Here is a 22,419-nt window from a genome sequence, read left to right on the forward strand (position 1 = left end):
TCTGGGCCAATATTGCGACACCCCTTCCTCTTTTACACCCACCTCTTTCTCACCTGAAGATTTTATACCCCGGACTATTGAGCTGCCAGTCCTACCCATCCCTCAACCATGTCTCTGTGATTAAAAGGTTGGGACCTAGTGCTGCACGCAACCTGGCCCTGCTGGACCACCGGGGAGCAGGATGCTGTGAAAGCAGCACGGCATGCCCCTGGGGGCGCTAACCAGAGGTGCAATCAACCTAATTTACCAGTTTTAAAAAAAGACTGCAGTTGCACGTTCCTGTTATATTGTTTGAAACATCATATTATTGTTACATCCCTAACAGTAATTTAAAAATTGCACAATAATTCCAGTGATCTATAAAGCGGAGAGCTCACTATCTCCTGACACTTTTACCATTTCAGTGCGGCGGGCGTATTCTGGTAAAGGGCAGGTTGAACTTAGCTTATTACAATGATAACGATGTTAATTGATTGAAGGTTTTCGGTGTTTAAACTCCTTTGACTGTGCTTTCCTCAGATGATTTACCGCAGCCAATCTTCTCTGTGAATCCACCATATGAAGTCATTGTATACAGAGAGACAATAACTATGACTTGTCGCTGTCAGTGTCCCCTCACACTGAACAGTTATTACCGAAGGCAGACTGAATTCCTCAACCGGCCAGCTCCTAAAGGACAATGTTACACCTCATATGCTTTCACCGCAGTAGATGGCTTTGATGACATTTACACATGTGTATGTCTACACTCGGAGAATGGACAATGGAGATCTTCACAACCGAGCAATCCTGTTCAGTTAATTATGCGAGGTATGTTAACAGAACCAATTCTCCCAATGGGATTAGAACAATTTGTGCTTACTCAGCAATTAAACGATCCAGTGGAACAGTAGGACACTTTGGCTGCAGTTACATTGGGCCTAGGATGTTAGATTTCAAACCCAACTTCTTTACATGGTGTGAGCGGATTTCTTAATGGTTACCGTCACAACAAAGTGTTGTCCGGCGACAATAACTCCACTTATGATTCACACACGATTTTTTCTTATTTTAACAGGTATAGTACATTCACTAATAACATCATTTTATATAACTGTTCTACAAGGTTATATTATTTCACAATAGTACCTTAGAATGGTTACAGCACAGACAGAGGTCATATGGTCCTTTGAGCCCGTGCCAGCTCTCTTCAAGAGCATTTAATTAATTCCCCCTCATCCCGCCCTTTCCCGTAGCCCTGCCACCTTTTTTCCTTTCAGTTACTTATCCAATTCCATTTTGAAAGCCACGTCATTTTGAAAGCCATTTTGAGTCTGCTTCCACCACCCTTTCAGGCAGTGCTTTTCAGATCTTAACCAGTCGCGGCATAAAAATGTTTTTCCTCATTTCGCCTCTGATTCATCTGTCAATCACCTTAAATCTGGTTCTCGAGCATTTCACCAATGGGAACAGTTTCTCTCTATCTACTCTTTCTAGACCCCTCCTGATTTTGAACACCTCTGTCAAATTTCCGCTCAGAAGTTCCCTGCTCTAAGCAGAACAACACCAGCTTCTCCAGTCTATCAACGTAATTGAAATCCCTCATCCCTGGAACCTTTCTTGCAACTCTATCCTGCACCCTCTCTGAGGCCTTCACATTCTTCCTAAACTGCAGGGCCCAGGTCTCTCTGTTCCTGCACACAATTTAGAATTGTACCCTTTTGTTCACACTAGAATGTATCAGTTCACACTTTGCTGTGTTAAATTTCATCTGCCACATGTCCGTCCATTCCGCCAGCCTGTCTATGTCCTCTTGAAGTCAATCGGTATCCTCCTCACTGTTCACTATACTTCCAGGTTTTGTGTCATTTGCAAATTTTGAAATTATGCCCTGTACACAAGTCCTAATCATTAATATAAATCAAGAGAAGCTGTAGTCCTTGCACCAAAATCCTGGGGAGCACCAGTGTATACCTCCCTCCACCACGGAGACAACTGTTCACCACTACTCTATGTTTCCTGGCACTTAGCAATTTCGTGTCCATGCTGCCACTGTCCACTATTTTCCATGGCCTTCAACTTTGTTGGTAAGCGTATTATGTGGAACGTTAGCAAATGCCTTTTGGAAGTCCATGTATACCACGTCAACCACATTGCCCTAATCAACCCTCTCTGTTACCTCATCAAAAACTCAATCAAGTCAGTTAAGCACGACTTGCCTTCAGCAAATCCATGCTGCCTTGCCTTACTTAATCCACACTTGTCTAACTGACTGTTAATTTTGTTGCTGATGATCATTTCTTAAACTTCCCCCACCACCGAGGTAAAACTTACTGGCCTGTATTTGCTGGGATTATCCTTACAAACTATTTAGAATTTTCAATTCTCCAACCCTCTGGCACCACCCCAAAGCTAATGAGGATTTTACAATTATGACCAGCACCTACACAATTACCATCTGTACTTCCCTCAGCATCCTAGGTTACACCCCATCAGGGCCTCGTAACTTGTCTACTTTAAGTACAGCCAGCCATTCTAGACCCACCTTCTGATCAATATTAACCCATCCAGTACCTCAACTACCTCCACTTTCACTATGACAAGAGGAAATGCAAGATGATATGCAATTAATAAGACCTGGTCCCTAGACCCGGAATTGCACCTTTTGTCTCTCTCAGCTGCTGGACTGGCTGTGGGCTTACGACTGCATTTGTGTTGTTTATCTAACTAATAAATCAAAAAAGTCCCTTTCTTATACTTTTCGGCTAGCTTAAACTACATCTGACACACAATAAATACGCAAATCCCCCATTTTTAATTGGTAACCCATTTTCTAATCTATTTAGCTTTTTTCACTGTGCTAGAAGCTTTGATTGCAGTACAGTAAGTGCATAACTTAAGGTACATGAGAATGAGTTGCCCCAAATTGAACACATATCTGTTTTACGCTTAATGCTGTTTTTACCTCAGAGAAAATTGTAATCATATTTTCAGAGGGTGCTGTGCAAATTCCCGCCCTCGACTGGATACCACGAGCACCATTGTGCATGTTGGTCATTTACAGCCTATTTAAAATTTAACAGTGCCTGTCAAAAAACGAATACCAGCGCCAATTTCAATTCAGTGTGTGGTTTTTAACTGCAGGAAACCTTCTGGTAGTCAGCACTTATGGGACCGAGCTGGTGCCGGTCGATCAACATTGCCGGAAAACGAGCGCTAATGTTAAAACATATGGGGGGAGAAATTGGGTGAGTGGCGCCACCTGTTAATGCCTAAAGAGGCAGTCAGTGGCTGTAGCGCCACTGGCTGTGTCTCCGGCGATATTCAGTCGGGGCGCTAATGGTGGCGTTAGGTATTTGCGCTGCAACGCCACCGATGACGTCATCGGTGTGCGCAGCGCCCCATTCATGCGCCGTTCGCGACATTTGGTAGCGAACGCCGCAGTTGCACCGTTCGCTACCCGCGCCCGGTTCACGGGGCCTTACTGTGCCGGCAGTGGCGCAAGTTAAGGTGGAGGTGCGGGGAGGCCGCTTTTCCGGTGGCCGCCTGCCAGCACCTCCATCCCCGGCCTCCTGACCCTTCCTCCCGCAACATTGCCGGCTGTTTCCCGAGAGCCTGGCACTTCTGCTTGATGCCGGGCTCATTTGCCGGCACTCGCGATCGGAGATCGCGCTGTTGCAGGCACCTCCACCTTAACAGTGGGAGGAAGGCCTGCAGTACTGCAGCATGCCGTGCCGCAGAGTGTGTCGCTGCAGCACGTTGTGCTGTGATAATCAGTTTCAGCGCCCTAAGAGGGACACGGAGCGCCTCGAGCCTCACCCCGTGTCCCTCGAGGGGCAATGAAATTGAATATCTGCTGATTGGTATCACTCCGATCGCTGCGCTAAATCCTGCGCTCTGCCGACTTTTGCGGCACTTTGGCGCCCCAACCCAATTTCTAGGCCATGGAGCTTCTGAGCTCCGTCTGAAGCAACAAACCTGCTGCTTAGCAACAGCTTCAAAACAGTCGGCGCAGCTTGCAAGCGTCTCTGTAGCTAAGCAACAGCTTCAGCTAGACGCTTCCAGAGCCAGGAATGGAGAAAAAAAGCAACGAAAAGTTAAAAAACTTATCTGAACCGACTCCTGAATTTTGCCGGTGGAAAGAGCATTCTGGATATTTAACCTCCGGTAAAACGAAAGTTTCCTGTTGTCTGCTTCTCTTAGGAAATGGTGGAGACCTTTAGGGTTTATGAATGCTAATATCAATGCTCTGAATACAGAGAGTGCTTGCACTCTGAGTATCAGGGAAAATAAAGACAGCCTGAAGTATCAACAGGTTACAGGAATCTATCGATTTTATCAAGACTTCTGTTTTTCAGTCGAGTAGTAAAAACTTCAGTGTTATTATGATTATATATCGTAATATTTTTTTCTACTTTAACATAAAAACAATCTAAACATGGAGCATCATTTCCTCAGAGTATAACACAGTTCACAAGCAGAGTTGTCTCAATAGTACCGAGAATATGTGTGCACTCAAGTAGGTTACTCTCTTTTTATCAATACTTAATAAAAATGCTTCTTTTTTATACACTGTTCATTTTTATCAAACCGGATCTGGCCTGATCTTATTTGGTAGCTTCCGGTCAATGCATTTTCCTTCCGCCGATTCATACCCACACAAGTTGACATTTCTAGTACATCAACATGTTGTAGTTTCCTGTCAATGCACAGTCCTTCTGCCGATGCATGCCCACACAACTTTACATTTATCATACATCAACATTCATTGGTTTCTAGTCAATGCACTGTCCATCAGCCGTTTTGTATGCACACAAGTTTACAATTCTCGTACATCAAAATCTCATTGTTGCAATGTTGTTTTATGGGATGTTTATAGTACGGAAATACTATAAACAGCCCAAGGCCTTACTTCAATCTTAAACACTTGCTGCTGCTCAGTGTAATATGTATCTTTCCCGCTCTCTCACTCTCTCGTTCTCTCACAATGATGCCATCCACGTTTCTTTGCTGTGCACTGAATGACATAAACCTGCAAACATTTAAAACCGATTTACCCGAGTTACACAAGCCAACAGAATCAAATGAATGGAATATCTGCCTGAGAATGGGGTGGTCAGTTAAAGCATTGAGCCAAAGGAAGGTCAGGTTGTGCAGAGTGAATGGAGATGTATAGTAAGCAGCTACCATATGGGAAACAAAAAAAATGCAGACTGAAATAAAAACATGCATCAAAGGAATAATCAGCACATTCTTGTTCATCCTGCTTTCTATCTGTACTTTTCTTGTAAGTAATAACAAAAAACGATGTATGCATTGGAAGCAAGGCGACAGATTTTGTTCTTCTCATATAAAATTGTACTCATATGTCATTGAGTAGACTTTTGCCACACAATTTCATGCAGTATTTTTGATACAGATGAACTCCCGGAGCCGACTATCTACATGGACCCAGATTCCGGTGCTGTTTCAAACGGAGAAAATTTTGCCATTTCCTGCAAAGGTGACATTCGCTCCAGAGGGGGAACATTTCTCTTGTTCAAAGATCAGAAAGGAAATCCTGTACAGTCTCGTAATGTGAGTGGCAATGAGCGGATTGTGACCTTCAAGATAAACACCCGAAGCGTAGACTCTGTGGGTAATTACAGTTGTCGATATCAAACAGAGGTTGCAGGACGCTCGATGGATTCACCATTCAGTAAAGATGTCCCGATTACGGGGAAAGGTAGGGACCAACACATTTCAAAACGAAGTTGTGTGTTCTTGTATCTCAATGTCTGTCTTGTTCGCTCATATATAGTTAATATAGGTGACCAATTCCATTTAAAATTGAACTGAGATGTACTAATTTCCATGCTATAGTTAACTGGGGATCTGTTTTTGATCTATTGTCTTAATCTTTACATGCGTGCTGCACAGCCTGCAGAAGCTGTACCTGTTAGACTCAAATAATGGTCACGAAATAAACGCTGGATGGGTTAGTTAACTCGATATGATAGCAAAATACTGCAGATGCTGGACATCCAAAACAACAACAGAAAATGCTGGTAAAACTCAGAAGGCATCCGTGGGGAGAAATTAGAGTCGACGTTTCGGGTCTAATCCTTTTTCAAAACTGGAAAGGAAATGAAATAGATCGAAAGGCAGGGCTGTGAGAGGACAAAAGAAGTGGAGAGACATTAAGAGGTATTCAAAACGAGACGAGATGGTGATAGGACTAGTGGAGACAAAAGACGGCTCTAGGTTAGGAGTGAAATGCGCTGGCAGAATGGGAGACAGCTGCCATGTGGGAGAGAGAAAAAAAAGGAAAGGGGGGAGGGAAAAACCAAAACAAAGTGGTGGATAAAAATTTTTTAAAAAAGTAATAGTGGCTGAGGTTATGATCTGAAATTGTTGAAATCGATATTAAGTCTGGAAGGCTGCAATGTGCCTAATCGGTTAGTTAACTCTCTTTATTTACGTGCGTAGAATTTCCGGGTAACTCCCGATTTCATCTTCAACCCACTTTGCATTGCTCCATCACTATGGGGGAGAGCAGCAGCGGAGGAGGAGCCCGGCTTAAAAACCGGTGCGAAGGTAGAGGCCCGACCAGTTCGGGGGAGAGCAGCAGCGGAGGAGGAGCCTGGCTTTAAAACCGGCGCGAAGGCAGAGGCCCGACCAGTTCGGGGGAGAGCAGCAGTGGAGGAGGAGACCGGCTTAAAAACCGTCGAGAAGGCAGAGGCCCGACCAGTTCGGGGGAGAGCAGCAGCGGAGGAGGAGCCCGGCTTAAAAACTGGCGCGACGGCAGAGGCCCGACCAGTTCGGGGGAGAGCAGCAGCGGGGGAGAGCAGCAGCGGAGGAGGAGCCCGGCTTAAAAACCGACACGAAGGCAGAGGCCCGCCCAGTTCGGGGGAGAGCAGCAGCGGAGGAGGAGCCCGGCTTAAAAACCGGCGTGAAGGCAGAGGCCCGACCAGTTCGGGGGAGAGCAGCAGCGGAGGAGGAGCCCGGCTTAAAAACCGGCGCGACGGCAGAGGCCCGACCAGTTCGGGGGAGAGCAGCAGCGGAGGAGGAGCCCGGCTTATAAACCGGCGCGAAGGCAGAGGCCCGACCAGTTCGGGGGAGAGCAGCAGCGGAGGAGGAGCCCGGCTTAAAAACCGACACGAAAGCAGAGGCCCGCCCAGTTTGGGGGAGAGCAGCAGTGGAGGAGGAGCCCGGCTTAAAAACCGGCGCGAAGGCAGAGGCCCGACCAGTTCGGGGGAGAGCAGCAGCGGAGGAGGAGCCCGGCTTAAAAACTGGCGCGAAGGCAGAGGCCCGACCAGTTCGGGGGAGAGCAGCAGCGGAGGAGGAGCCCGGCTTAAAAACCGGCGTGAAGGCAGAGGCCCGACCAGTTCGGGGGAGAGCAGCAGCGGAGGAGGAGCCCGGCTTAAAAACCGACGTGAAGGCAGAGGCCCGACCAGTTCGGGGGAGAGCAGCAGCGGAGGAGGAGCCCGGCTTAAAAACCGGCGTGAAGGCAGAGGCCCGACCAGTTCGGGGGAGAGCAGCAGCGGAGGAGGAGCCCGGCTTAAAAACCGGCGTGAAGGCAGAGGCCCGACCAGTTCGGGGGAGAGCAGCAGCGGAGGACGAGCCCGGCTTAAAAACCGGCGTGAAGGCAGAGGCCCACCAAATCAACAGCAGAGGCGAGAGGTAAAAAGTAATAAGTGTGTGACGTCACCAGGGAGCAGGTAAGTGATTGGTTGGTGAGTATTTCTCTCTTTTCAATACAAGCTTGACTTCCGTGGTGTGAAATTTCTAGGGTCTCTGGTGTAGTGGGGACAGTTGGTAAATAAAGCGCCATAGAGTATACCTGTAACTGAAGTATTGAATAAATTTTTTAATTAATTAAAGGAGTAAGTCATGGCAGGAGAGCTCAGACCCGTGTACTGCTCCTCTTGCTCCATGTGGGAAATCAGGGACGCTGCCAGTGTCCCTGACGACCATGTGTGCGGGAAATGCATCCAGCTGCAGCTACTTGCAGACCGCATTGCGGCGCTCGAGCTGCGGGTGGATGAATATTGGAGCATGCGCGATGCCGAGAGGCTCGTGGATAGCACGTTTAGCGAGTTGTTCACGCCTCATGGTAGGGCAGCACAGGGGGTGACCATCAGGCGGAGCAACAAAGGCAGGCAGGTAGTGCAGGGAACCCCTGCGGCCATCCCCCTTTCAAACAAGTATACCGCTTTGGATACTGTTGAGGGGGATGACTCACCAGGGGAAGGCAGCAGCAGCCAACTTCCTGGCACTGGGGGTGCTCCTGCTGCCCAGGAAGGGGGGAAAAAGAGTGAGAGATCAATAGTGGTAGGGGATACTATAGTAAGGGGAACAGGTAGGCGTTTCGATGGCCGTAGACGTGAATCCAGGATGGTTTGTTGCCTCCCTGGTGCCAAGGTCAAGGATTTCACTGAGCGGCTGCAGGGCATTCTGGAGGGGGAGGGTGAACAGCCAGTGGTCGTGGTCCACATTGGTACCAACGACATAGGTAAAAAGAGCGATGAGGTCCTGCATCAAGAATTTAGGGAGCTAGGTAACAGATTAAAGAGCAGGACATCAAAGGTTGTAATCTCTGGATTACTCCCAGTGCCACGTGCTGGTAAGTATAGGAATGGGAGGATAGAGCAGATGAATGCGTGGCTAAAGAGTTGGTGTAGGGGGGAGGGTTTTACTTTCCTGGATCATGGGCCTGCTTCTGGGAAAGGTGGGACTTGTACAATTCGGACGGGTTGCACCTGAACCAGAGCGGGACAAATATCCTTGCGGGGAGGTTTGCTAGCATTGTCGGGGGGTTTAAACTAATTTGGCAGGGGGATGGGATACAGAGGGGAGCTGAAATAGGGGGGGATGTGCTGCCAATTATAGAGAAAAAATCAAGTCAGCTTGGTAGACAGGGCAAATATATAAGGGCAAGGCTGGATGGCATCTATTTTAATGCAAGGAGTCTTGCAAATAAGGTGGATGAACTGAAGGTGTTGATAAACACATGGGAGTATGATATTGTTGCTATCATGGAGACATGGTTGAGGGAAGGGCAAGACTGGCAGCTCAATATTCCGGGGTACAGAATCTTCAGGCGAGACAGAGGGGGAGGTATAAGAGGAGGGGGTGTCGCAATATTAATTAAGGAATCAATTACTGCAGTAAGGAGGGATGATATATTAGCAGGGTCCTCTAATGAGGCCATATGGGTGGAGCTTAAAAACAAAAAGGGGGCAAGCACTTTGCTGGGAGTGTACTATAGGCCTCCAAACAGTCAGGGGGAGATAGAGGAACAGATATGTAGGCAAATCTCAGAGAAATGTGCAAATAATAGGGTAATAATGGGGGATTTCAACTTCCCCAATATTAACTGGGATAGTCAGAGTGTGAAAGGCTCAGAGGTTGTAGAATTCTTAAAGTGCATCCAGGAGAGCTTTTTGAGCCAGCATGTAGAAAGTCCTACAAGAGAGGGGGCGGTACTGGACCTAATTCTAGGGAATGTGGCCGGCCAAGTGGAAAAAGTGCTAGTAGGTGAGCACTTTGTTGATAGTGACCATAATATGGTAAGATTTAAGGTGGTCATGGAAAAGGACAGGGATGGGCCGGAAATAAAGGTTCTAAATTGGGGGAAGGCCGATTTTAATAGGATAAGGCAGGATCTGGCCAAAATGGACTGGGATCAGCTACTTGTAGGAAAATCCGCATCGGAGCAGTGGGAGGCTTTCAGAAGGGAGATTGAGATCATACAATGGCAACATGTTCCCGTAAAGGTCAAGGGTGGTTCCAAAAGCCACAGTGAACCTTGGATGTCAGGGGATATACGAGAATGGATTAGGAAAAAAAGGAGGGCTTTTGGTAGATACAAAAGGCTAAAGACGGAGGAAGCCCTAGAGGAGTACAAAAAGTGCAGGGGGATACTTAAAAAAGAAATTAGGAGATCAAGGAGGGGTCATGAAATAACACTGGCGAGCAAAATAAAGGAAAATCCGAAGATGTTTTATAAGTATGTTAAGGGTAAGAGGATAACTAGGGAAAAAATAGGGCCCATTAGGGACAAAAGTGGCAATCTGTGTGTGGAGCCGGAAGATGTAGGAGGGGTTCTAAATGAATTTTTTGCATCTGTTTTCACTATGGAGAAGGACGATGTAGACATAGAAATAGGGCGGGGGGAACTGTGATATGCTCCAACATATTAACATCGAGAGGGAGGAGGTATTGGCGGTTTTAGCTGGCCTAAAAATGGATAAATCCCCAGGCCCGGATGAAATGTATCCCAGGCTGCTGTGTGAGGCAAAGGAGGAGATTGCGGGGGCTCTAACACATATATTCAGGACCTCTCTGGCCACAGGGGATGTGCCAGAGGACTGGAGAACCGCTAATGTAGTACCATTATTCAAGAAGGGTAGTAGGGTAAAACCGGGGAGCTACAGGCCAGTGAGCCTAACATCAGTGGTAGGAAAATTATTGGATAAAATCCTGAGGGACAAAATTTGTCTCCACTTGGAGAGGCACGGATTAATCAGGGATAGTCAACATGGCTTTGTCAAGGGAAGATCATGTCTGGCTAATTTGATTGAATTTTTTGAGGGGGTGACTAGGTGTGTGGATGAGGGTAACGCAGTGGATGTGGTATACATGGATTTCAGTAAGGCCTTCGATAAAGTCCCGCGCAGGAGACTGGTCAAGAAGGTAAGAGCCCATGGAATCCAGGGTGCCTTGGCACATTGGATACAAAACTGGTTCAGTGGCAGAAGGCAGAGGGTGATGGTCGAAGGTTGTTTTTGTGACTGGAAGCCTGTGGCCAGTGGGGTACCACAGGGATCGGTGCTGGGGCGCCTTGCTGTTTGTGGTCTACATTAATGACTTGGATACGAATGTAAAGGTTATGATCAGTAAGTTCGCGGATGATACAAAAATTGGTAGGGTGGTAAATAGCGAGGAGGGTAGCCTCAGTCTGCAGGACGATATAGATGGGTTGGTCAGATGGGCGGAACAGTGGCAAATGGAATTTAACCCGGAAAAGTGTGAGGTGATGCACTTTGGGGGGACTAACAAGGCAAAGGAATACACAATGAATGGAAAGACCCTAGGCAAGACGGAGGGTCAGAGGGATCTGGGTGTGCAAGTACACAGATCCCTGAAGGCGGTGGAACAGTTGGATAAGGTGGTAAAAAAGGCATATGGGATACTTGCCTTCATTAGCCGAGGCATTGAATATAAGAGCAAGGAGGTTATGATGGAGCTGTATAAAACACTGGTTAGGCCACAGCTGGAATACTGTGTGCAGTTCTGGTCGCCACACTACAGGAAGGATGTGATCACGTTAGAGAGGGTGCAGAGGAGGTTCACCAGGATGTTACCAGGGCTGGAGCGCTTCAGCTATGAAGAGGGACTGGGCAGATTGGGTTTGTTTTCCTTGGAGCAGAGGAGGCTGAGGGGGGACATGATTGAGGTGTACAAAATTATGAGGGGCATAGATAGGATGGATGCTGAGGAGCTTTTTCCCTTAGTAGAGGGGTCAATAACTAGGGGGCATAGATTCAAGGTAAAGGGCGGGAGGTTTAGAGGGGATTTGAGAAAGAACTTTTTCACCCAGAGGGTGGTTGGAGTCTGGAACTCACTGCCTGAAAGGGTTGTGGAGGCAGAAACCCTCACAACATTTAAGAAGCATTTGGATGTGCACTTGGAATGCCATAGCTTACAAGGCTACGGGCCAAATGCTGGAATATGGGATTAGATTAGACAGGGATTGATGGCCGGTGCGGACACGATGGGCCAAAGGGCCTCTATCCGTGCTGTATTACTCTAAGACTCTATGACTCTATGACTATCTGAAGACAGCCCACATACCAAGGAGTGTCTGGCTGTGTGCCTTCAATGTGGCCTAATAGGGTGAACTGAAGAACTTCCATTTATATGCAGCAAGCGAGCTGTGCCCACGGTCAATAATATGTGCAAAATAAAGAGGTATACTTAGGCGCTCCTCCATTTACTGCAAGGCCTGATTGACTTCGAATGCTGATCCTAAACTTTTACAGCCAAACTGTTTCCAGGACTCTTTTCAAGTGGATTGGATCAGAAACTGAATAGCATTCATACTTCAGATATCTTGCTGCAGTTGTACAGGGCCTTGGGGAGACCACACCTTGAGTATTGTGTGTAGTTTTGGTCGCCTTATCTGAGAAAGGATGTTCTTGCAATGGAGGGAGTGCAGCGTAGATTCACCAGACTCATACCTGGGATGGCAGGAATGACGTATGAGGAGAGATTGGGTCGATTGAGCTTATACTCGCTGGAGTTTAGAAGAATAAGAAGGGATCTCATTGAAACGTTTAAAATTCTGACAGGACTGGACAGACTGGATGCAGGAAGGATGTTCCCGATGGCCGGGGTGTTCAGAACCAGGGGTCACAGTCTAAGGATAAGGGTTAAGCCTTTTAGGACAGAGGTGAGGAGGAATTTCTTCACCCAGGGAGTGGTGAACCTGTGGAATTCTCTACCACAGAAGGAAGTTGAGGCCAATTCATTTAATATAATCAAGAAGGAGTTCGATATATTTCTTAAGGCTAAAGGGATCAAGTGACATGGAGAGAAGGCAGGGACAGGGTACTGAATTTGCATGATCAGCCATGATCTAATTGAATGGCGGAGCAGGCTCCAGGGGCTGAATGGCCTACTCCTGCTCCTACCTTCTATGTTTCTATGTTTCTATGGTACAATTCAGATTCACTCAGATAGTGCCGGGTATGATGAAATACAAATAAGAATTAAAAAATCCTTGAAATATTGAGGCTTCCTTTATTGAAACAATGAACATTACGGGGCGATATGAGGCAACATTTCACATTTAAAAAAGCATGGAAGAAGACCGATAAAACCAAACTATTCCCAATAGTTATGATTAATAATGAAGGGGACAGAATTACAATATTAACTGTAAGAGAGCAAGAACAAACTCTTTATAGCGCGAGATGTGGAAGGTATGGAATTCGCTATCAAGGATAATGGTTGAGGAAGTAATCAGTCAAGGTTACATTATATCGGTGGATGAAAGAAAAGCTGATGAATGGATTTGCGAACAGCGTTGTGCAAATGTGATTCAACTATTTGCTCACCAGTTAGGTCGGCACAATTAAAGAGGAATTGTGCACAATTTGATCTAAGTATTGTACCTGGACTCAGTGCCTTGTCTACTGGTACCCACACATTCCTATGTGTGGGTCTGTGTGTGATGATACTTTATCTGGACTCCTAGACAATGCATGATCAAACTGAACTTCGTCACAAAACAACAACTGAATTGTGACTAATCGTAGTCAGTGCATCTAACTAAATCTGAGGCCATTGCCAAGAGATTCCAAACTTTATCGATTCCATATCGCAGCAAACTCACCCCAGTTGCCACAACGCTCAAAGTTCCCTTTTAATGTTTAGTCTGCCCGGTACCAAGTGATTCTTCTCACATCACATTCAGTGACCAAGGCATCTCAGGAACCATGTGAGGACTCCCCTAGTTGCTGCTGTTGCCAAGGTTTTCAGTCCTTCCTGTAGCAGCTTGATTTTCAGATGTCAAGGAATGTTCCCTTTCATCCCCAAACAAGGACGCCTTCCATTGGCTTCATCCTTGCAGCAGAAAGTCGAAGGAGTCAAGAGAAAAAGCAAGAGGTCTATCTGTAGCACCTGACAAATATATAGTGCCTTTAAAGCTGTATAACGTCACAAGGCGTTTCCCATGATCATAGTAGGACTAAACCTGACAGCGAGTTTAGGAAGGTGACAATAGGACTTTTCGTCAAAGAGATCAGCACGATTGGATAGGCTGGTGTTGTTTTCATTGGAACCGAGGAGGCTCAGGGGCGACTTAATTGAGGTCTATAACATTTTGAGGAGCCGAGCTAGAGTGGATAGGAAGGACCTATACCCTTAGCAGAGTGTTTGTTGTGGCAAAATAAAATTAATGAAATCCGCACACTAGTCTGTAAATGGTAAAATAGCCAAGCAGTGTATTAAAATCCAGAAAATACAAAATTATTCAACAGTACGATACAAACAATCTGTGGAAGTACCTATACACTGATCAGGGAGTACAGCTTAGAGTTCCCGCAGCTCGTTCCTGGCTGACTCTCTGATTGTCTTTGGTCTCCGCTATTTAAGCATACAAAAACCATGGCAGGCTCTAAAGCCCGCATGCACATTTGCTAATTGGCTGATTCCCTATCTCGGGTCACATAACCTTTCGCCTATATTTATTGTCACATGATCTCCTGATGTTTTATTTCGTCACCCTTAGTAAAACCACATGTCCGCATTTCTGTTTGACTGTGCCCCGTGTGGTTTTACATAACTCTACGTTCCATTGCTTGTGGTTGGTGCTTCTGTACCTGTTTTATCTAATCTTGCAAAGCATCAAGACCTTGCGCTCAACATGTCTGAACTGTCTCCGCTGTTGTCTCGTGTGCAAGCTGCATTGTTAACCTCTTAAATCCTGAAGGGTGCCAATGCTTCACTTCTGAGCCATATGCAAAGCCTCTTTATTTCTGACTGTTGTTGCCAGGCAGAAATGCCTTGACTACTTATTCTTACCCATGAAGCTATGCTTCCACTAATTGTGATTTCTAAAAATCCACGTCAGTGTTCAATAACCAGGGGACATGGAATTAAACTAATTGGTAGAAGGATTAGAGGAGAGTTGAGGAGAACTTCTTTCACCCAGAGGGCGGTGTGGGTCTGGAACTCATTGCCTGAATGGCTGGTAGAGGCAGGAATCCTCATCACATTTAAAAATTACTTGGATATGCACTTGAAGTGCCGTAACCTACAGTGCTACGGACCAAGAGCTGGGAAGTGAGATTGGCTAGATAGCTCTTCTTCAACCTGTAAATGTTTGCAATTCAACGAGTGCCGGTCCTCACGCATAGTTATACATGACCAAAAATGATAAAACATGATGGCCTAGAAATTCAGTAAGGCCCCGCCAGCTCGCTTGCGCCCAGAAGTTACCGGTGGGCGCGGAGCCACTCGCGCCCGTCGGATATTCAGTTTCCGCTCCCCAACTCGAAGGCGGCTGCTGTTCAAGGGTGTGGCCGCCCCCGCTTGGGGCGCTGAAACTGAATATCGGCACGCGAGGTGCCGCAGCGCCACCCGCTGCGGGGCGGCAGGCTGCGGTACTGCAGGCCTTCCTCCCTCTCTTAAGGGGGAGGTGCCTGCAACAGCGGGATCGCCGCTCGCTAGTGCCGGCAATTGAGCCCGGCACCACGGAGAAGTGCCGGGCTCCCGGAAAACAGCCGGCAATGCCGCGGGGGGGGGTGGAGGAGGCCGGGGAAGGAGGTGCGGGCAGGCGGCCGCCGAAAAAGCGGCCGGCCGCACCTCCACCTTAACTCGCCCCACTAAGGCTGCAGGACGGCCCCGTCTTCACATCGTTGTTTGCGGCCGCTGTGGAAGAGGCAGCCGCAACTAAATATGGGTGTCGGGCCGGTAGCGGGGCGGAACCGGGGCACTGCGCACACCGATGACGTCATCGGTGTCAGCGCAGCGCTACCGGCTACCGCCGCCATTACCGCAGTGCTGAATATCAGCGCAAACTCCTCTAGTGGCGCAGAAGCCCTCTTTGGGTGGTAACTGGGCGCAAAGCCCACTGAATTTCTGGCCCGATGTCTTCTACTTAAGTAATAAAAATTCATTGAGTGCACAACAGACGTTCGAAATAGAACAGTGCATTTCAAAATTTATCAGTTTATCAGGAAAATCTGATGCATTATATATTCACCTATATCATTAATAATATCTGCCATTTGCCTCACACACCTCGCATTCCTACTGACAGGAGTGGAAAATACCGACAATGCCACGGAGAATCTAATTCATGGATTAATTGACTTCGACTGCAGCGCAAAACAAGTTAACGGCATTAATTGCTTCCTTTGCCCCCCAGTCCTCTCACTGTGACATACCTGTGCAATGTTACAACAAGAGTATGAATACGTGAGAACCGAATCGAACCAAATTAACATTGACCAAGCTGTAAAATTCAACAAGATTCACTGCAGACAAATAATAGCAGTAGTTGCTTCAATCACCATGTTTAAGAACGTCGCAAAAGCATTCCCTCCATTCATGAACTCCGGCAAATGAGTTCTAAAGGAACACATTAAGCATTTTGAAGGACAATCTGTTAAAGTCCTACAATTATTACCCTGAGTATAATGTCATTGTGCTGACTTTCTTTAGGAATTTGTTAGTTTTCCAGTTAATTCAGGGGTTTGAGTAATTTGGGTCCATTTCCATTGTGTGCGGCCATTAGTGGATATTTGGTACATAGCAACTGCAGTAAAGCACAGTAAAGTGCAGTAAAGTGCGGTAAAGCACAGTAAAGCACAGTAAAGTGCAGTAAAGTAAACTACTGCATATCACAGACCTGCAGCCTCACATGGTCTGGGAAGTTATATTGTTGTCACGCTCCAGCCTTGGACACTATTTGTCTGTAAGTACTTGAGAATGTTATAGATGATTAGTGTACACTATATTTTGCAGAAAATGTTTAGTTTGTAACTTTTCTTTGTAAGCAAACTTACACAGCTAGCCGTGAAGTGCTCGCTCTCTGTCTAGCTGGTTAACTTGTAGCTGTATTTTGATGCACTATGTACAGGGCTAATTTAAAGAGAATGCCTTCCAGTTTGCGAAATGTATATTCACAGTAAGCGGTGTTTCCACGTGTTTGGTGAGTTACATGCCAAATGTACTGTGTTGTTCAGGCGTACCTAAATTTGTGTATGCATATCAGTTATGTGCTTGTATACTAATGGGTTCTTCCACTTCTGTATTGTATTTCAGTTTCACAATAAGAATCTTTCAGTAAAGTTTACAAGAAAAGTCAAGCCTTGTGATTTTTATGGGAAGATACCAAGTTGTTAGCTATCTGTCTAGCTTTGCATAGGAACGCGCTGCAAGGGCAGAATAGTGAAAAGACAACAGCACAGCGGCTCAAGCACAAGAATATACCACCCAGCTACCATGAGTCTATGCTCAGGAAGACAATATACCATAGAGGACGTCGACCTGCCAACCGAGAAGCATGAGCCTTTTCGAGCAAATGATGCCAAGTCACTGTCCTCTAAAGCATCTTCTAGATCATCTCGGCGGTCCAGCAGACCATCATCATAGACAGCTTCTGCAGCCACCAAAGCACATGCCAAGGCAAAAGCTGCCCAGGCTCAATTGTCCTTCGCTGAAAAAGAAGCTAGTGTGATGAAGCAGAGAGCTGACCTCCACGCTAGTGTGATGAAGCAGAGAGCTGATCTCGACGCCAGTCTCTACATTCTCCAAAGCCAGAGAGCTGCCGCTGCTGCTGAAGCTGAAGCTGCAGCTTATGAAGAAGGTGAGGAGAACGAAGGCGGGTAGCACAGCCATGAACCATATATTCCAGAACAGCCCCTCAGTCCAGTGCAACGTACAAGTGAGTACATCCAACAACACTCCAAATTGTTCTTCAAGGAAACATCCAGGTATCTCGACGCAGAACCAGCTGCTCACCACAGTAACAAACAGCCTGTTTTCGGAGACACTGAGCTTAAAGGAGAAGAAACAAGTAAGACTTACCTGCAGAGGCCTCCACAGCACTCGGCCAATCCAGCCAAGCAGTCCTCACCCGAGCCGAAAGATGCACAAGACCTCGCTAGGTACTCATCCGCCGAGAATTGTTAAGTTCAGGTCTTCTAGAATTTGATGACCGTCCTGAAAATTATTGGTCATGGAAAGCGTCCTTCCTGAATACCACAAAGGACTTGAATCTGTCAGCCAGAGAAGAACTAGATTTGATGACAAAGTGGCTCGGAGCTGAGTCGTCAGAACAGGCGAGGACAATTCGCTCAGCGCACGTCTGCAATCCCACAGCAGGCCTCAACCTGGTTTGGCAACGTCTCGAAGACTGTTATGGGACACCAGGAGTCATTGAACATGCACTGCTTAAGAAGATGGAGGTCTTTCCGAAGCTAACCAACAAAGATAATGTCGAGCTTCGAGAACTGGGTGACCTTCTCCTCGAACTGGAGTCTGCTAAGGGAGAAGGTTACCTGACAGGCCTCTCGTATTTGGATACAGCTCGTGGGGTAAACCCAATAGTGGAAAAGCTCCCCTACAACCTTCAAGAGAGATGTATAGATAAGGGATCCAAGTACAAGGAGGACTATGGAATAGCATTTTCTCCCTTCTGTCTCTTCTCCAGGTTCATCCAACAACAGGCAAAGTTGAGGAATGAACCAAGTTTCACTTTCTCCACCTCCAGCAGTCACGCTCCTTCGAGAACAGAGAAACCCACAAGGTACAGCAACAAAGCCTCGGTGAGCATGCACAAAACAGATGTTCCAGCCGAACCCTCAGTCAACCAATCCAGTTCTGCTGGGAATAAAGTGGATGACCCAGATCGTCAGTGTCCAATACACAAGAAGCCCCACCCACTCAAAAAGTCTCGAAGCTTTAGAGGCAAGCCTATTGATGAGCGCAAATCATACCTGAAACAGAATCGCATCTGCTTCAGGTGTTGTGGGTCAACTATGCACATGGCAAAAGACTGCAAGGCGACAATCAAGTGCTTCGAGTGCAACAGTGAAAAACACATCGCAGCCCTGCATCCAGGTCCTCCTCCTTCGACCACTGAGAGTGCTGCGGTTGACAAAGAGGATAGCGGGGAGCAAAGCGAAAGCGAATCTTCTTCAGTCACTTCCAAGTTTACAGAGGTTTGTGGAAATGCAAGCAGCCCACGCTCATGCTCCAAAATCTGCTTGGTTAAAGCATATCCTGCAGGGAGAAAGGAGAAGGCAATCAAGATGTATGCAGTGCTTGATGAGCAAAGTAACAAGTCTCTAGTGAAGACAGAATTCTTCAATCTCTTTGAAGTCAAGGCCAGCGCAGCTCTGTACACGCTAAAAACCTGTTCAGGGACAACAGAGACTACAGGTAGGAGAGTTGGCAACTTCATGATCGAGTCCATGGATGGGAAACTCCAGCTTCCCCTCCCCACCTTAATTGAGTGTGACATGATGCCAGATGATAGGACGGAAATTTCCTCCCCAGAGGTCGCACGCCATCAGCCCCACCTACAGCCAGTTGCCAACAAGATTCCAGCTGTGGACCCGGACGCTCCAATCCTCCTGCTCTTGGGAAGAGACATCTTATGGATGCACAAGGTGCATGAGCAAATCAACGGGCCCCACAATGCTCCTTATGCGCAGCGGCTTGACCTGGGATGGGTCCTCCTTGGTGGAGTTTGCCTGGGAACAGTCCACAAACCAGCAGAAGTCAACTTCTATAATGCAAAAGAGTTGCACAATGGTCGCACATCCTGTCTCAGCCCGTGCCCAAACAGGGTCCAGGTAAAGGAAGAATACGATGGTATGACGCAGCATCATAGGTCAACCTCCTCTGCCTGTGAGGGAGAGGCAGGCCTCGGTGTGAGCACAGACAGCCTAGGATGCTCAGTGTTTGAAAGGTCCAAGGATGCTGACAAGCCAGCACTATCCATGGACGACAAAGTTTTCCTAACGATCAATGCCCTGAGGAGGTTTTTCTCAATCCGTGGTCCAGCCAAACTTCTCCGCTCCGACAAAGGGACTAACTTTGTGGGTGCCTGTAAGGAGTTGGACATCCACACGGACGATGCAGCGGTAAGAAGCTACCTCCAAAAGAAAGGATGCACGCGGGTGTTTAACCCCCCGCATTCATCCCACATGGGTGGTGCATGGGAGAGGCTCATCGGTGTTGCCAGGCGTATTCTGGATGCTATGCTGCTTCGGACGGGATCCACTCATCTCACACACGACGTCTTGAGCACATTCATGGCTGAAGTCATGGCGATCATGAATGCAAGACCCCTGGTGCCGGTGTCCACCGACCCAGACATGCCTGCAGTCCTCACCCCAGCGATGCTCCTGACTCAAAAGATGAGTGCTATTTCAGCCCCCTCTGGAAACTTCGACATAGCTGAGCTGCATAAAGCAGTGGAAGCAAGTCCAGTGTCTTGCAGACAATTTTGGGAAGAGATGGAGAGGAGAGTATTTGTCCACCCTACAGAGCCATAGGAAATGGACAGAAGACAAGCCAAATGTCAAAGTGGGAGAAGTTGTCTTGTTGAAAGACAGCCAAGCACACAGAAATGAATGGCCAATGGGACTGGTTGTCAAAACTCTGCCGAGCAGGGACAAGAGAGTCCGCAAGGTGGAGGTGAAGATTGTCAAGGAGGGTACTGTCAAAGTGTTTCTGAGGCCAGTCTCAGAGATCGTAGTCCTCCTTTCTGAAGAAACCTAGAGAAAGGATTCTGAGTATGTTTGCAGCCAAAGGACGTTTTCTTTAGGTTTATTTTGTATCTGTAGTGGTACAATGGAATTGTACCAAGCGGGGAGTGTGCTGCCTTTCTTTAGGAATGTATGTTAGTTTTCCAGTTAATTCAGGGGTTTGAGCAATTTGGCTCGATTTCCATTGTGTGCCGCCAACTAGTGGATATTTGGTATGTAGCAACTGCGGTAAAGCGCAGTAAAGTGCAGTAAAGCACAGTAAAGCGCAGTAAAGTGCAGTAAAGTACACTACTGTATATCACAGACCTGCAGCCACACATGGTCTGGGAAGCTATATTGTTGTCACGCTCGAGCCTTGGACACGATTTGTCTGTAAATACTTGAGAATGTTATAGATGAATAGTGTACACTGTATTTTGCAGAAAATGAAGATTGTCAAGGAGGGTACTGTCAAAGTGTTTCTGAGGCCAGTCTCAGAGATCGTAGTCCGCCTTTCTGAAGAAACCTAGAGAAAGGATTCTGAGTATGTTTGCAGCCAAAGGACGTTTTCTTTAGGTTTATTTTGTATCTGTAGTGGTACAATGGAATTGTACCAAGCGGGGAGTGTGCTGCCTTTCTTTAGGAATGTATGTTAGTTTTCCAGTTAATTCAGGGGTTTGAGCAATTTGGCACGATTTCCATTGTGTGCCGCCAACTAGTGGATATTTGGTATATAGCAACTGCAGTAAAGCACAGTAAAGTGCAGTAAAGCACAGTAAAGTGCAGTAAGGCACAGTAAAGTGCACTAAAGTACACTACTGTATATCACAGACCTGCAGCCACACATGGTCTGGGAAGCTATATTGTTGTCACGCTCGAGCCTTGGACACTATTTGTCTGTAAATACTTGAGAATGTTATAGATGATTAGTGTACACTATATTTTGCAGAAAATGTTTAGTTGGTAACTTTTCTTTCTAAGCAAACTTACACAGCTTGCCGTGAAGTGCTCACTCTCTGTCTAGCTGTTTAACTCGTAGCTGTATTTTGATGCACTATGTACAGGGTTAATTTAAAGAGAATGCCTTCCAATTTGCTAAATGTATATTCACAGTAAGCTGTGTTTCCACGTGTTTGGTGAGTTACATGCCAAATGTACTGTGTTGCTCAGGCGTACCTAAATGTGTGTATGCATATCAGTTATGTGCTTGTATACTAATGTGTGCTTCCACTTCTGTATTGTATTTCAGTTTCACAATAAGAATCTTGCAGTAAAGTTTACAAGAAAAGTCAAGCCTTGTGATTTATATGGGAAGATATCAAATTGTTAGCTACCTGTCTAACTCTGCATAGGAACGCGCTGCAAGGGCAGAATAGTCATTACTGTATTTTTCTTGTTGCAGTAGAGGAACTGCCAGCGGGTGTGAACAATGTCTTTGTGTAAAAAGTAAAGCGAGGGTTCACATTCAATTTCAGTTGAATTTGGAAGCGTTAATGACTAAATTAAGACTTGCACACAATGAACTATCAATGCTCGTTGCTTCTTCCACAGATCAATATCTCACGGTGCCGTTAGTCCGACTCTGCCTCAGTGCCTTCGTGTTCATCATGATGGTGATATTCATTGTTGAGTATTTCGTGAATGTTAACCCGCCTAAAGGTAAGGCATTAAGTAGAATTGCAAATGTTAGATTTCTCTAATATATTTTGTTATTCTGTAGAATTACCTGGAAAGGGCATTCCTACAACGTTATACCTAATTCAGAGCCTACCAGATAACACCACATATCCAGTCACGTAGTATTACATAGTATTTACAGCACTGAATCAGGTCAGTCCGCCCAACAGGTCCATGCCGGTGTTTATGCTCCGCACGAACCTCATCCCACACTTCTTCATCAACCCCATCAGCATATCCTTCTCTACCTTTCTCCCTCATGCGTTTATCTATGGTCTCTGTAAATGCAATTATGCTGCTGGTCTCAATAACTACTTGCGCTTGCGAGTTTCACATTTTAACCACTGTCTTGATTAAGAAGTTTCTCCTGAATTGCTTATTGGATTTATCAGTGACTATCTTATATCCATGCCCATAGTTCTGGTCTCATCCGTAAGTGCAAACATTTTCTCTGCAGCTAAACTATCAACACCTTCCATAATGTCAAAGCCCTCTATCAGGTCAACCTCTT

General features: G+C 46.5%; 1 protein-coding gene across 1 annotated transcript in view; it reads left to right on the forward strand.

Moving 5' to 3' along the window:
- Positions 1-558: 558 nt before the first annotated feature.
- LOC147085065 (venom metalloproteinase inhibitor DM43-like) overlaps positions 559-22,419 on the forward strand; it is a 31,089-nt gene continuing 9,228 nt past the window's right edge. Inside the window, exons 1-3 of the mRNA XM_085979298.1 lie at positions 559-810; positions 5,399-5,704; positions 21,783-21,890. Coding sequence (XP_085835424.1) covers positions 591-810; positions 5,399-5,704; positions 21,783-21,890 — 634 coding nt within the window. The 5' untranslated portion in view covers positions 559-590. The remainder of the gene's footprint in view (positions 811-5,398; positions 5,705-21,782; positions 21,891-22,419) is intronic.

Source organism: Somniosus microcephalus, unplaced genomic scaffold, assembly GCF_052327205.1.
Source record: "Somniosus microcephalus isolate GS21.2 unplaced genomic scaffold, FLI_Smic_1.0 unresolved_chr9, whole genome shotgun sequence".
Classification (NCBI taxonomy): Eukaryota; Metazoa; Chordata; class Chondrichthyes; order Squaliformes; family Somniosidae; genus Somniosus; species Somniosus microcephalus.